The sequence below is a fragment of the Sander lucioperca genome, chromosome 2, assembly GCF_008315115.2.
Source record: "Sander lucioperca isolate FBNREF2018 chromosome 2, SLUC_FBN_1.2, whole genome shotgun sequence".
In the NCBI taxonomy this organism is placed as follows: domain Eukaryota; kingdom Metazoa; phylum Chordata; class Actinopteri; order Perciformes; family Percidae; genus Sander; species Sander lucioperca.
This window is the reverse complement of record NC_050174.1, coordinates 33346312-33358004: the sequence shown is the minus strand read 5'-3', so window position 1 is coordinate 33358004 and position 11693 is coordinate 33346312. Positions and strand designations below refer to the sequence as shown.

At 40.5% G+C, this 11693-nt stretch overlaps 1 protein-coding gene and 1 long non-coding RNA gene across 2 annotated transcripts in view; both read left to right on the top strand.

Annotated features, from left to right (window-relative positions):
* The first annotated feature begins 1722 nt into the window (after nt 1-1722).
* On the top strand, nt 1723-9228 carry LOC116057259 (serpin A3-5-like). Its single transcript, XM_031309644.2, has 6 exons — nt 1723-1825; nt 5200-5851; nt 5991-6061; nt 7496-7692; nt 8727-8874; nt 8959-9228. The coding sequence occupies exons 1-6, from the start codon at nt 1793-1795 to the stop codon at nt 9157-9159; spliced, it is 1302 nt and encodes a 433-aa protein (XP_031165504.1). The 5' UTR covers nt 1723-1792; the 3' UTR covers nt 9160-9228.
* Nucleotides 9229-9493: 265 nt separating this feature from the next.
* The window catches only part of LOC118494619, a 3795-nt gene continuing 1595 nt past the window's right edge, over nt 9494-11693 (top strand). Inside the window, exon 1 of the long non-coding RNA XR_004896737.1 lies at nt 9494-9508. This is a non-coding gene — a long non-coding RNA (uncharacterized LOC118494619). The remainder of the gene's footprint in view (nt 9509-11693) is intronic.

Genomic DNA, 11693 nt, shown 5'->3' with positions numbered 1-11693 from the left:
TACAATCTTATTATAAACTACATGTTGTGTTTTGATTTAAAAAGTTTTAGACAATTTTAATGTAGCTGAACAAAAACTTTATGCTTTGTTCTTGGAAATAAAATCATTCAAATTATTATTTGTGTTAAAATATTTATGCTTTCCTCTATAACAATGATGTGTCTGTGTGGATGGATGCTGGATGTGTCCCCTTGGTGCAGGAAGGTGAATCTAACTTCCCTGAAATTGCATCCACGTTTCCTTTACTTGCTTCCCTTCCTCGCGTCTTAGAGTCCATCCCATGAGATGTAGTCATCAGTTGACTAGTCTCTCTTTGCCAGACCTTCCTCCACAGCGCTGTGGAGGAAGGTCTGCAACAGAAAACTGATTGGACAGATAGTCTAGCTAGCTGTCTGGATTTACCCTGCAGAGATCCGAGGAGCAGTTAACCATAGTCCTCACAAATCCACTGGAGTTTAGAACGCCAACACAAAGAAAGAGGGACGGGAGGGACATCCAGCGGAATTTCCGGCGTCAACGGAGCAATCCCAGATGTTGGAAAGACGCAATGTTTCAAGTCCACAACAGTGACACAACATGAAGTAACATGTATTGCTGTCAAAAAATGAAAACCCTTTTTTACAGTGTATTTGCAAAGGCTTACACAATACAGTTTCTCCAATACACATTACTGCAGTTAAAGTACTAATACCACTCTGTAAAATACTCTATTACAAGTTAAAGTGCTGCATTGATAATGTTACTTCAGTAAAAGTCTGTAAGTATCATCAGGGAAATGTGTTTAAAGTATTAAAACATTGTAGAAAGTGTAAAGGATCCAACCAGTTGTGTGTTTAATGGTCTGATCATCTCAGCTGGATTTTTAGGCCGTTGTATTGTTGGCTAGTTTCATTTAGAATAATACATCAGATTTTATCAACTACATGTGTTTGTGTGCAGAAATCTTAATATGTAAAGTAACTAGTAACTAAAGCTGTAACAGATGAATGTAGTGGAGTAAAAAGTACAATATTTCTCTCTGAAATGTAGCAGAGTAGAAGTAGAACGTTAAAAAAATATATATATATATATATATATATATATATATATATATATATATATATATATATTAGGGCTGTCAAACGATACATTTTTTTTAATCACGATAATCGCTGAATTTCTACAGTTTATCGCGATTAATTGCATATTTTATCACATGATTAAAATTCTGCTCCAGTTTTTAAATAAAACTGCAGTTTTTAAATAAATATTAACAATGGAATAGTACACACACACACACACACACACACACACACACACACACACACACACACACACACACACACACACACACACACACACACACACACACACACACACACACACACACACACACACACATAAGCACACAGACACATACACACACTGCTGCTGCTGTGAACTTGTAACATTAAATGTATGTTGAGTCTTATTATTTACTGTGAACACTGTACCGTAGCCTAACTAAGAAAACCGCTTTCCAGGAAGTTGTCAAGCTGTGTGCAGTTACAAAAGGTTGAAATCCGGTCAGCCTTCAAATACAGGAAAGCTGACGCTGAACATTTGTCCTGTAGGTTTAAACTGGTCAAACAGTTCATGGCTTGTGTGTTTATCTGCTGCAGCCTCAGTTGGACGTGAGTTACGGGAAAACATGATTACACAGAACAAATGCAGGGGCCGAGCAAATAAGAGTTCGAGACAGAGAATAAACAAAGCCAAAGTGCAGTTTCTCTGATTTATCTTATAAAAAGGAACATCTCTCTTCGTCCAGTCTATGCTTCTCTGTCTGTGCTTCAACCAGGAGAAGGTAAGCTGTTAGAAAGATGGATTGTTTTTATGTGTTTCACATACAAGTTTAAATACTCTGCCAACAGTTAAATACAGTTTAACACATTGAGTTTAAGATGTAACTGTGCACACTGGAACTGTAAATACTTTAGAGATGACTAGATTTATTGATGTTTTTTAGTGTTATTTGTTACTAGTGCAGTGCCCGTGCAAAATCTGTTTTTGTGTGTGTGTGTTTTAGTAATTGTTGGTTTGGTGTGTTTGAGTGCTCATTGTTACAATTACACAGCAAAAGTTCAGTGACATTTTTATTTGTGCATGGTAGAAAGCAAATACTGATACTGACATAATGACATACAATAAATATGGAAAATTGAACTGCATGGTTGCATAACAATTTATAATGGTGATATTAGGTGACATGTATTTGGGTATCTGTGTACAGGTAGCAGGAGTTTAGATTAGATTTACTTTAGTTTCAACTTTATTGTCATTGTGCAGAGTACATTACATTACATTACATGTAATTTAGCTGACGCTTTTGTCCAAAGCGACTTATAATTGCTATATGTCAGAGGACAAGGAGCAACTAGGGGTTAGGTGTCTTGCTCAGGGACACATTGCTTAATGTATCGCAGTGGGAATCAAACTCCGGTCTTCCACACCAAAGGCATGTGTCATATCTACTGTGACATCACCACCCCAAGAGTACAATCAGAGAGACAATGAAAGGCAGTTAGCGTCTAACCAGAAGTGCAGAAAAGTGCAATGTGAACAGTATAGACAGGTAGTGCAGTATAAACAGTATATGTCATATAGTGCAGTGTAGACAGTAGTATACAGTAATGAAGTGGTATGGTGTACAGTAAGGATATGTGCAGTGACTTTAACAGTAAAATAAGAGCAGAATAAATATGGATATAGAGTATGAACAGTATAGACAGAAATGTGCAGTGTAGTAACTAACATTTTAGGAGTAGGAAAAATAAGTGTACGTGCAGTATGAACAGTATAAAGAGTAGTAGAATATGGGCATGCATAAATGTTGTTACAGTATGTACATACAAATATAAATAGAATACTATGGGTGGTATGGGGCAGTGCAATGCCGTGAAAGAGACTATGGTATTCATTGAATAGCATATGTTTGAGTTGATGAATAGCCTAGGCAACTATTACACAGTAGCCTAAATTCTGAAAAAACGATAATGTTAAGCGCACCAGAATAAAATATAATATTCAGAATTAAGCATTGTAGCTGACTTACAGATTCAGGTAACATCCACAAATGAATAAGCGCGAAGATTCAGGTGAGGTTCAGAGCAGGCTACTACTTGAGGGGAAAAACGAACATCCACAAAACGTAATGAGCGACGTTTTAGTGCCGGAGTAGGTACTACTTTAGGAGGGGGAAGGGCAATTAGAGTAAAGGCGCTGGCACACCAACACGATTATCGGCCGTCGATGAGGTCAGTGACTCCAGTCTGTTTGGTGTGTTCTGTGCCGTTGTCAGTCGGAGGAGCCGTCGGCTTTAATTTGGGCCAATTTGACTTGTTGAATCGGCCAGTGGGCAGTCGGACTCAATGACCAATTACCAGAAATGACGAGCGGGATGAGCCTGACGAACACCTCTCAAAATCTGACTAAAATCTTTAAACTGACCTTTGTTGATCTGAAATGAAGACAGATTCAGCAACTGCATGGCCTATTTCTTACTTAAAATGTTTTCAGAAACACGTTTCAGTGAACTATTTTTATAAAATATGAGATCATATTCTGAATGAGCCGCCATTATGGTCGGGGAGAAGCCAGAACCACGTGACGCGTTCTTCCAATCAGCTGCCGGTTTTCATTTTTTGGGCGACAATTCAGATTAGTGCCACTTGCTGTTATGGAGACATATTATGTCTCGCACACACGCAGAACATATGCTCAAGTCGGCATCGCTTCGGTGTGTTCTGAGGCACTTTTTTGACCAACTTGGGGAGGCTGTCAGTCCGACTGTCTTTTCTGCTGACGGTCGGCTGTCGGGTTGGTGTGTCAGAGCTTTAATAGGCAAAGATTCAGGGGGAGGTTGGCTGGAGCAGGTAGCTACTACTTTAGGAGGGGCGAGGGTAATCTACTTCTTTAGGAGGGGGGAGGGTAATTAGAGTGGCAAGAAGCTGTTTATGGTTCTTTCAATCGTAGATTTCTCATTTCTTATCCAAACAACGTCAAACTTGGGACTGCACACACTCGTGCTCCTAGCAAGAAACCTGTCAAGTTTTGAACGGTTCGAGAAATATGCAAATAACAAACACACTGACATATAGACGTTCCTGTAGCCTAATAGATAGCCTATTGAATAACTTGGTGATACAGAAGACAAAGCATGTGGAATGATGCATCATCATGTGATATTTGCAACGATGTGACTCAAAAACAGTGTCTGGTAGCCTGCCTATAAGTGGCATCACGCTCTGTCTGCCACTTGTTGTCTGTATCTGATTGTGCTTTGCACGTGTGGGATTCTGAAACGTCGTTAAATTCGGGAATTGTCGTTTGTTTATTCAAAGTCAAAGACAGTCCAAAGTAGTGCTACTTTGCAAATGTTTGTGGGTCTGAGGTGTATTTCACATTTTAGCTGCCAAAGCTCAGCTACTTTCTTCGACCCTCTCTGTCTCTGGTCCTCAGTCAGTGTGCTGTGTGAGAGGGGGAGGGGCCAGAAGCTACAGCGGCAAAAGCCAATGTCTGCTTCTTTTACCGATATATATTTAATGATGTCTTTTGCATTTCTAATCCAAACAATGTCAAACTTGGCACTGCACTTACTCGTGCCCGTAGCAAGACACCTGTCAAGTTTGAAATCCATCAGAATAACGGTTCGAGCGATATGCGAATGAAAGACAAACAGACATGCAGACATTCCTGTAATTTATAGATAGATATTCATTAATTTAACAATTGTGATGACCCCTCCCACTCATGTGAGCTGGGTAGGAGGCAGGCAGAGGTGTGGTAGTCTACACCTGGTTCACATTTGCTTGATTGACTCTTTGTCCTTTAAAAAGGGCTGGACATTCAGTTCTGGCGATCTCTCTCTCTCGATCCTCACATCCAGAAAATGTTTGTTGTTGAGTTTTGTTTACATTGCAGCCTGGTTCACAGCTGCTGGTTACAGCGTTCTTGCTCAATACTGGACCAGTTTCAAAGATTTTCAGTTACTTACACACAAATGAATAGGGATATATCCAGCTTGAAAAATATCACCCTTTAATCAGATTTCTTTGAGAGTAACTAAACACCCCACATACTCATCAGATTCACATTATACTGAACTTCAGAAAATACCTCCAGTACAATCAGTTTCCTCATTAAAAACAATGAAGCTGAACTTTTGAACTTTTGTCTTAGTTCACAATGATGATGATGCGTGCAGCCGTGGGTCTCTGGGTCCTATCAGCGGTGATCTGCGTGGGCAGAGGCCATCACCATTTGGGTCACGACGACGACAAGACCGTCCAAGACACTGTAGTGGACGGCAGCGCTAACAGCGTCTCCCTGGTGAACGAAGCAAACAAAGAGTTTTCCTTCCGACTCTACAGGCAGTTAGCAGCTGATGCTGACTCACAGGGACAGAATATCTTCTTCTCCCCGGCTAGTGTGTCGGCCGCCTTGGCTATGTTGTCCGTGGGAGCGCAGGGGGAGACGCACCGTCAGCTTTTCAGTGGTCTGGGTTTCAACAGCTCCCTCCTGACGCAGACAGATGTGGACCAGGCCTTCCAGACGTTGCTCCAGATGGCCAACAACACATCTCAGGAGGACGCCAGCGAAGGGACCGCCGTGTTCGTGGACGACCACTTCAAGCCAAAGCCAGAGTTCCTGCAGACCCTGAAGCAGTCGTACTTCGCAGATGGGTTTAATGTGGACTTCAGCCAAACCACAGAAAGTGCTGATACCATCAATAAGTACGTGGCGGGGAAGACCAACGGGAAGATTGACAGGCTGTTGGAAAAGTTGGATCCAAACACTGTCATGTGTCTCATCAGCTACATCTACTACAAAGGTAAGAAGGTCCTGTGGGATGAGATCTAGTCAGTCTGTATTAATCTAATGTAATAATGTAAGATCTGTTTACATATTTGTAGGTTAAATTGAATGTATCAAACCAAGGTTGTGTATTATTTCTGCTCATTGTCTAACAGGAAAGTGGGCGACTCAGTTTGACCCTAAGCTCACCAAACAGGACGACTTCAACGTGGACGAAAACACCAAGGTTCAGAGTTTGTCCCTTAATTCAGAAAAAAATATTTAAGTCCCAGTAATTAAAGGAGAAATCCGGCCGATTTTCTTGATCGCTAGATGTATCCGAGTACTGTCGATAGGGAAAAAAAACGACCAAAATCGGTAAGAGCAAACTGGAGTTGCTGCAGCTAATGGCTGTTAGCTAAAATGCCAGTTGTGGGGGCATGTTCTAAAGAGTGCCTTTGTGCCTCTTAGCAGACACAAAATGCAATTAAAATTTCTGTGCAACATGAACAGGGCCCTTAAGTGACAACAAGATGCGTTTTCAACATAGACATTGTGAAGAAACCGTTTAAATTCAAAGTTTGTACTGTTACCTACCTCTTTTTCCATTGGTCGCTTCACCGAAAGCCCAGAAGAGTCGAACACGGAGGTCATGCCTTCATGATGAAAACTTGAAGTATGTTTCCCCCTCAAAAATAGGTAATTGAGCACTGTAGTGGTTATGACCATATCAGTTATAAGTGTAGTTACAGTATGTACATTTGTAAATAAATAGAACACTATGGGTGGGATAGGGGGGTTGTGGGCTTAGTTGGTTGGTTGTCACCGGGATGCAGAGCAAGTTGGTGGTTTTGTAATCTGTGATGGCCTGGATGCCTTGTCACATGCGTCGGTGGTCAGAGTTGTTCTTGAAGTGATCCTCAATCCTTGATATGATAACTGATATGGTCATAACCACTACAGTGCTCAATTACCTATTTTTGAGGGGAAAATAAACTTCAAGTTTTCATCATGAAGGCATGACCTCCGTGATCGATTCTTCTGGGCTTTCGGTGAAGCGACCAATGGAAAAAGAGGTAGGTGACAGTACAAACTTTGAATTTAAAAAGTTTCTTCACAATGTCTATGTTGAAAACGCATCTTGTTGTCACGTAAGGGCCCTGTTCATGTTGCACAGAAAGTTTTATTGCATTTTGTGTCTGTTAGGAGGCACAAAGGCACTCTTTAGAACATGCCCCCACAACTGGCATTTTAGCTAACTGGGAGCTCTGGCCATTAGCTGCAGCAACTCCAGTTTGCTAGCACTGATTTTGGTTGTTTTTTTTCCTATCGACAGTACTCGGATACATCTAGCGATCAAGATTTAGGTAAAAATCGGCCAGATTTCTCCTTTAACAGGGGCGGAGCCAGACATCGTAAACATTCGGGGCTCAGCCCAAACTTAAACCATTGGGAATTCTTCATTTACGAAAGATATATAAAGTATTTTTCATGCCGTTAACACAATTTTGGAAAACCTGAAAGCTGTAACACACTAATTTGTTTTTGACGTCTGCTGCATTTTTTGAACCTTTTTGCCGATTTTTTGACAAGAAAAAGGGCTGAATGGATTTGAGTCCCAGTCCAATTAAGCATCATCGTTCATTCTGTGTGTCTTCATGTTTAAATTGTCATCGTCCAGGTTCAGGCTGTCATGATGAATCTGGAGGATAGTTTCCACACCTATCACGACCAGGAACTAAAGACAACGGTCCTTCAGCTCCCCTTCAACAGCTCCTACTCCATGCTGCTGATGTTGCCTGACGTCATGGCAACGCTGGAGAACGCCATCTCCCCGAACCACGTCACCAAATGGTTGAAGGCTATGATGATACCCAGGTTGGGACCATCTTAATTTATTCTTCTAATATGTGGAAGGTTTGACACTGAATAAGGTACCCAGCTTTGTCCTGTCTGATAGAAACTGTCCTCTCCCCAAAAATGCAACCATAAGTGGTTTGTTCCAGCATCATTCTGACCTATATTTAGGTTTGTAGTGGCTGCGCCCTTTAGTGGCCCTAGTAGTTCTGATGGGAGCAAAGCAGGAAGTAAGGTGAGGAAGTATAAGAGCGCCAAATGTCCTGGTAAGGAGACGAGTTTGTTATTGTATGGTCTTTGTTGTGCATCTGCTTTAATCTTTTACTATTTGTTTATGTGTCATTGAGTATCAAGAAAGGTGCTTATAAATAAAATGTATTATTATTGTTTTAACTTTATATCAACTTAATGAAGTCTGTTTTTTTACCCAAAAGGGAAAGGATCCCTACAGAAAGAACTTTTTGTTAAAAAGTAAGATCCTTTTTGTTTAACATGAAACAGCCCCCGAAATCACCATCACCAAACCCACCAGACTCCATGTAAATAATCAGTACTTTTATCATCGTAAAACACACTTCATTCAAAGTGGACAGAAACTAAACAAAATAAAACTACCAAAAGCCGTCTTGGTTCATCTTTCCACTGTTCCAACAATCACCACTCTGGTTTGGTTGAAATAAACCCTTAATTCACCCATTTACATGTGGAGATATGCTGGCTCTATACACGCTAAAAGTCCTGATTATTTACATGGAGTCTGGTGGAAATATGCTGGCTCTATACACGCTAAAAGTCCTGATTATTTACATGGAGTCTGGTGGGTTTGGTGATGATGGTTTTGGGGCTGTTTCATGTTAAACTAAAAGGATCTTACTCTTTAACAAAAAGGTCTATCTCTGTAGGGATCCTTTTATAATGTTGTCAGACATTTAGAATAATAAGTCTGTCAGTGATAAAAAAACAGCATATCATTGTTTAAGGCCCTCATGGCCAAATGAAACTCCTGCCCTAGTGAGATTCACTGAATGTTTGTCTCCCCCTCTCCAATGTTTTAGGAGACATGATGTATATATTCCAAAGTTCTCCATCAAGACTTCCTACAACCTGAATGATGTGCTGTCAGAAATGGGAATGACAGATATGTTTGGTGGTCGTGCAAATTTGAGAGGCATTTCAGAGGAGCAAGGACTGGCAGTCTCAAAAGTAAGTAAACAGAGCATATGTTTTATGTTATTTCACACATATTCCATTCGTCTGTTGTCTCACTTACTCTGCATTGAACCGCAGGTTGTGCACAAAGCTACGCTGGACGTGGACGAGACCGGAGCCGAAGCTGCAGCTTCCACAGCCATCCTCATCGGTCGGACGATTGGCCTCCCGGCCCCTGTCCCTGTGTTGAAGTTCAATCGTCCATTTATGGTCATCATCACTGAACGTAACACAGAGAAAATCCTCTTCTTGGGCAAGATTATCAACCCAACTATCTGATGGATCATCACTTTGTGTTTGCTCGAGCACAGCTGTTGCATCTCATATAAAAGAGTCAGAAAAACCTTTGTTTTGTTGTCTATTGCTTTATTGAGAGTGTAAACAGTTTTTATATAATGATCTTTGAAGGTACAATAATGTAGGGATAACATATGATCAACTTCCATAAGCATTTGGTATTCATTTATAACAGATCAGATTTTAAAAATAAATAGAGCTCAACAGTGACCGCCCACTTTTTGAACCGCTCTGGTTCTGGGTATTAAAATCCTTTACTTAAGTAAAAGTACTACTTCCACACTGTAAAAGTACAAGTCCTGCATTGGAAATGTCACTTCAGTAAAAGTCTGTAAGTATCATCAGGAAAAAGTAAAAGTACTTAATGTAGAAATATCCTCACATTTTGGAAACTGGAAACAGTTGATTTCATACATTGTGTCTTCTACAGGAGCAGAAACTTTGTTTCACAACCTCACAGCTCGGGCTCAGTCTACCTTGGATGGTTTAGACATTGTGACTAATAATCAAAATCCTTAAAGAGAAAATGAATTGGATTTTTAAAGTTGACGGGACACAATAAAACTAGAGTGTGAATGCTGTACATTCAAAGGCTGACGCTACACTGGATTGCTGGCTTGAATGTGTAAGAAGTAGTTGAAGTAGTAGGAATAGTTGAAAAAGTGAGAATGGGTTAATTTGGTATGAATGTCATTGAGAAGTTAAATAATACAAATAATGTTTGAAAGATGAGCACTATGTTTTTTAGGAAAAGCTAAGGAAATTGCTTAAATGTGTAAGAAATAGGTAAAGTAGTAAAAGTTATTAATTAGCTCTGTGTTACCAACTTTAGTTAAAGGTTGCCCTGACTTCTCACGTCTCAGCGTTATTTTCATAGAGATGAGGCTCTGGAGTGCCTTTAAAACTCCTGCTTCTAGCTCAAAAAACATTACTCCTATAGCTTAATGTTTAATACCGTGAGAGATAGGACACCCGGCTGAACATCCTGTGCAACAATGGTGTGTGTACTGTAAAAAATGTCAGGACAGTAGCAGACAGAATAAGGCATGTTGCTGTTATTCTCCAGGTATTTCTGGAACCAGTTAATACAGGATAGTGTACTCACTGAATCAAAAAGGCTGTCTGGCTCTTGATGGCAAGTTGGCTAAAGGTTGAGGGGGGAGCATGGCTGTCATCAAGATGTCTTGTCTAGCAAACAAGTGACAAGTCTGTAAGTTAAAGCTGCATTTTTGGCAATTCCTAATCATGCTGAATGTTTTGATGTTTGAATGACGTTTCTGTGTTGAAAAGAGGATACAGAAAAATAATAAAGATATAGAATAACATAGGTACAATAAACGCCAAATGTAGCTCAGCGTAAATTCTGTCAGGGAGACTTCAATTACGTTATCTCTCTTCTCTTTAACTGATCAGCTGGGTGGTGGGTGTTACGTTTCTGTAAACCAATCAGAATCGGGCACGTATGTTCAAGGCAATCACAGCATGACTACCATGTTTTAAATCTGTTCTCTCTCTTGCGTCTGTCAGTTGTCTTTTCAGACGAGAGTGCGACCCGCCTCCTCCCCTTCTACCTACAACCACGGTGTTCCCGGTCTTCTCCCGGCTGACGGCTCCATTTTGGTTTTCATCCGGTCTACGGATTTTTTGTCACCACCACCATTGCCTAGACTCAATTGGGGGATATGTTTGGTTTTCCTAAACCTTAGAAATGTATATATACCCCTTTTACAATGGAGTCTAATCTCCAAAGTTTATGTAAGTACTTAATTTGCACTTAGAACTTACTAATGAATGTTTGCATATCTGCAACGAAGTCTCTCCTGATTGAAATACCGTCCTGGTTCATCTTTCCACTGTTCCAACAATCACCACTCTGGTTTGGTTGAAATAAACCCTTAATTCACCCATTTACATGTGAAAAGATGCTGGCTCTATACACGCTAAAAGTACTGATTATTTACATGGAGTCTGGTGGGTTTGATGACGGTGATTTCGGGGCTATTTCATGTTAAACAAAAATTATCTTACTCTTTAACAAAAAGGTCTATCTCTGTAGGGATCCTTTCCATAATGTTGTCAGACACTTAGAATAATAATCTGAGTCTGTCAGCAGCAACAACAGAACTTTTAGTGGACGCTAACTGACACTGAAAATTTGTCCTGTAGAGTTACATAACAGCTGGTTACAGCGTTCTCGCTCAATACTGGACCAGTTTCAAAGATTGTTGTTCACATCAGTCACTTTGGGCCTTATCTTGCACCCGGAAGTGATCGCGCCATTGACCAACAAAAACCTGGTCTAAAGTCAATAACGCAGCATTTCATTGTTATTTTAACATCAAATGCGCATAGGCTTGTGCACAGCACGCACTCACTATGCTTGTTACACACACAGGGACGCACAGCAGCACACACACATGCAGAAGATAAAATATTACGGTGTAAATCCTCCATCATAATAGCAATGCTCCAAGGTCCAAACGTGCCTGGCTTTTAAAGGGAATGGGAGATGATCT

What these genes read in the sequence shown, in the direction of transcription:
- LOC116057259 (XM_031309644.2), top strand. Translation starts at nt 1,793, where the DNA reads ATGCTTCTCTGTCTGTGCTTCAACCAGGAGAAG. An exon ending in TGTGCTTCAACCAGGAGAAG is followed by an intron (nt 1,826 to 5,199) that starts GTAAGCTGTTAG and finishes CTTTTGTCTTAG; the next exon opens with TTCACAATGATGATGATGCG. An exon ending in CAGCTACATCTACTACAAAG is followed by an intron (nt 5,852 to 5,990) that starts GTAAGAAGGTCC and finishes ATTGTCTAACAG; the next exon opens with GAAAGTGGGCGACTCAGTTT.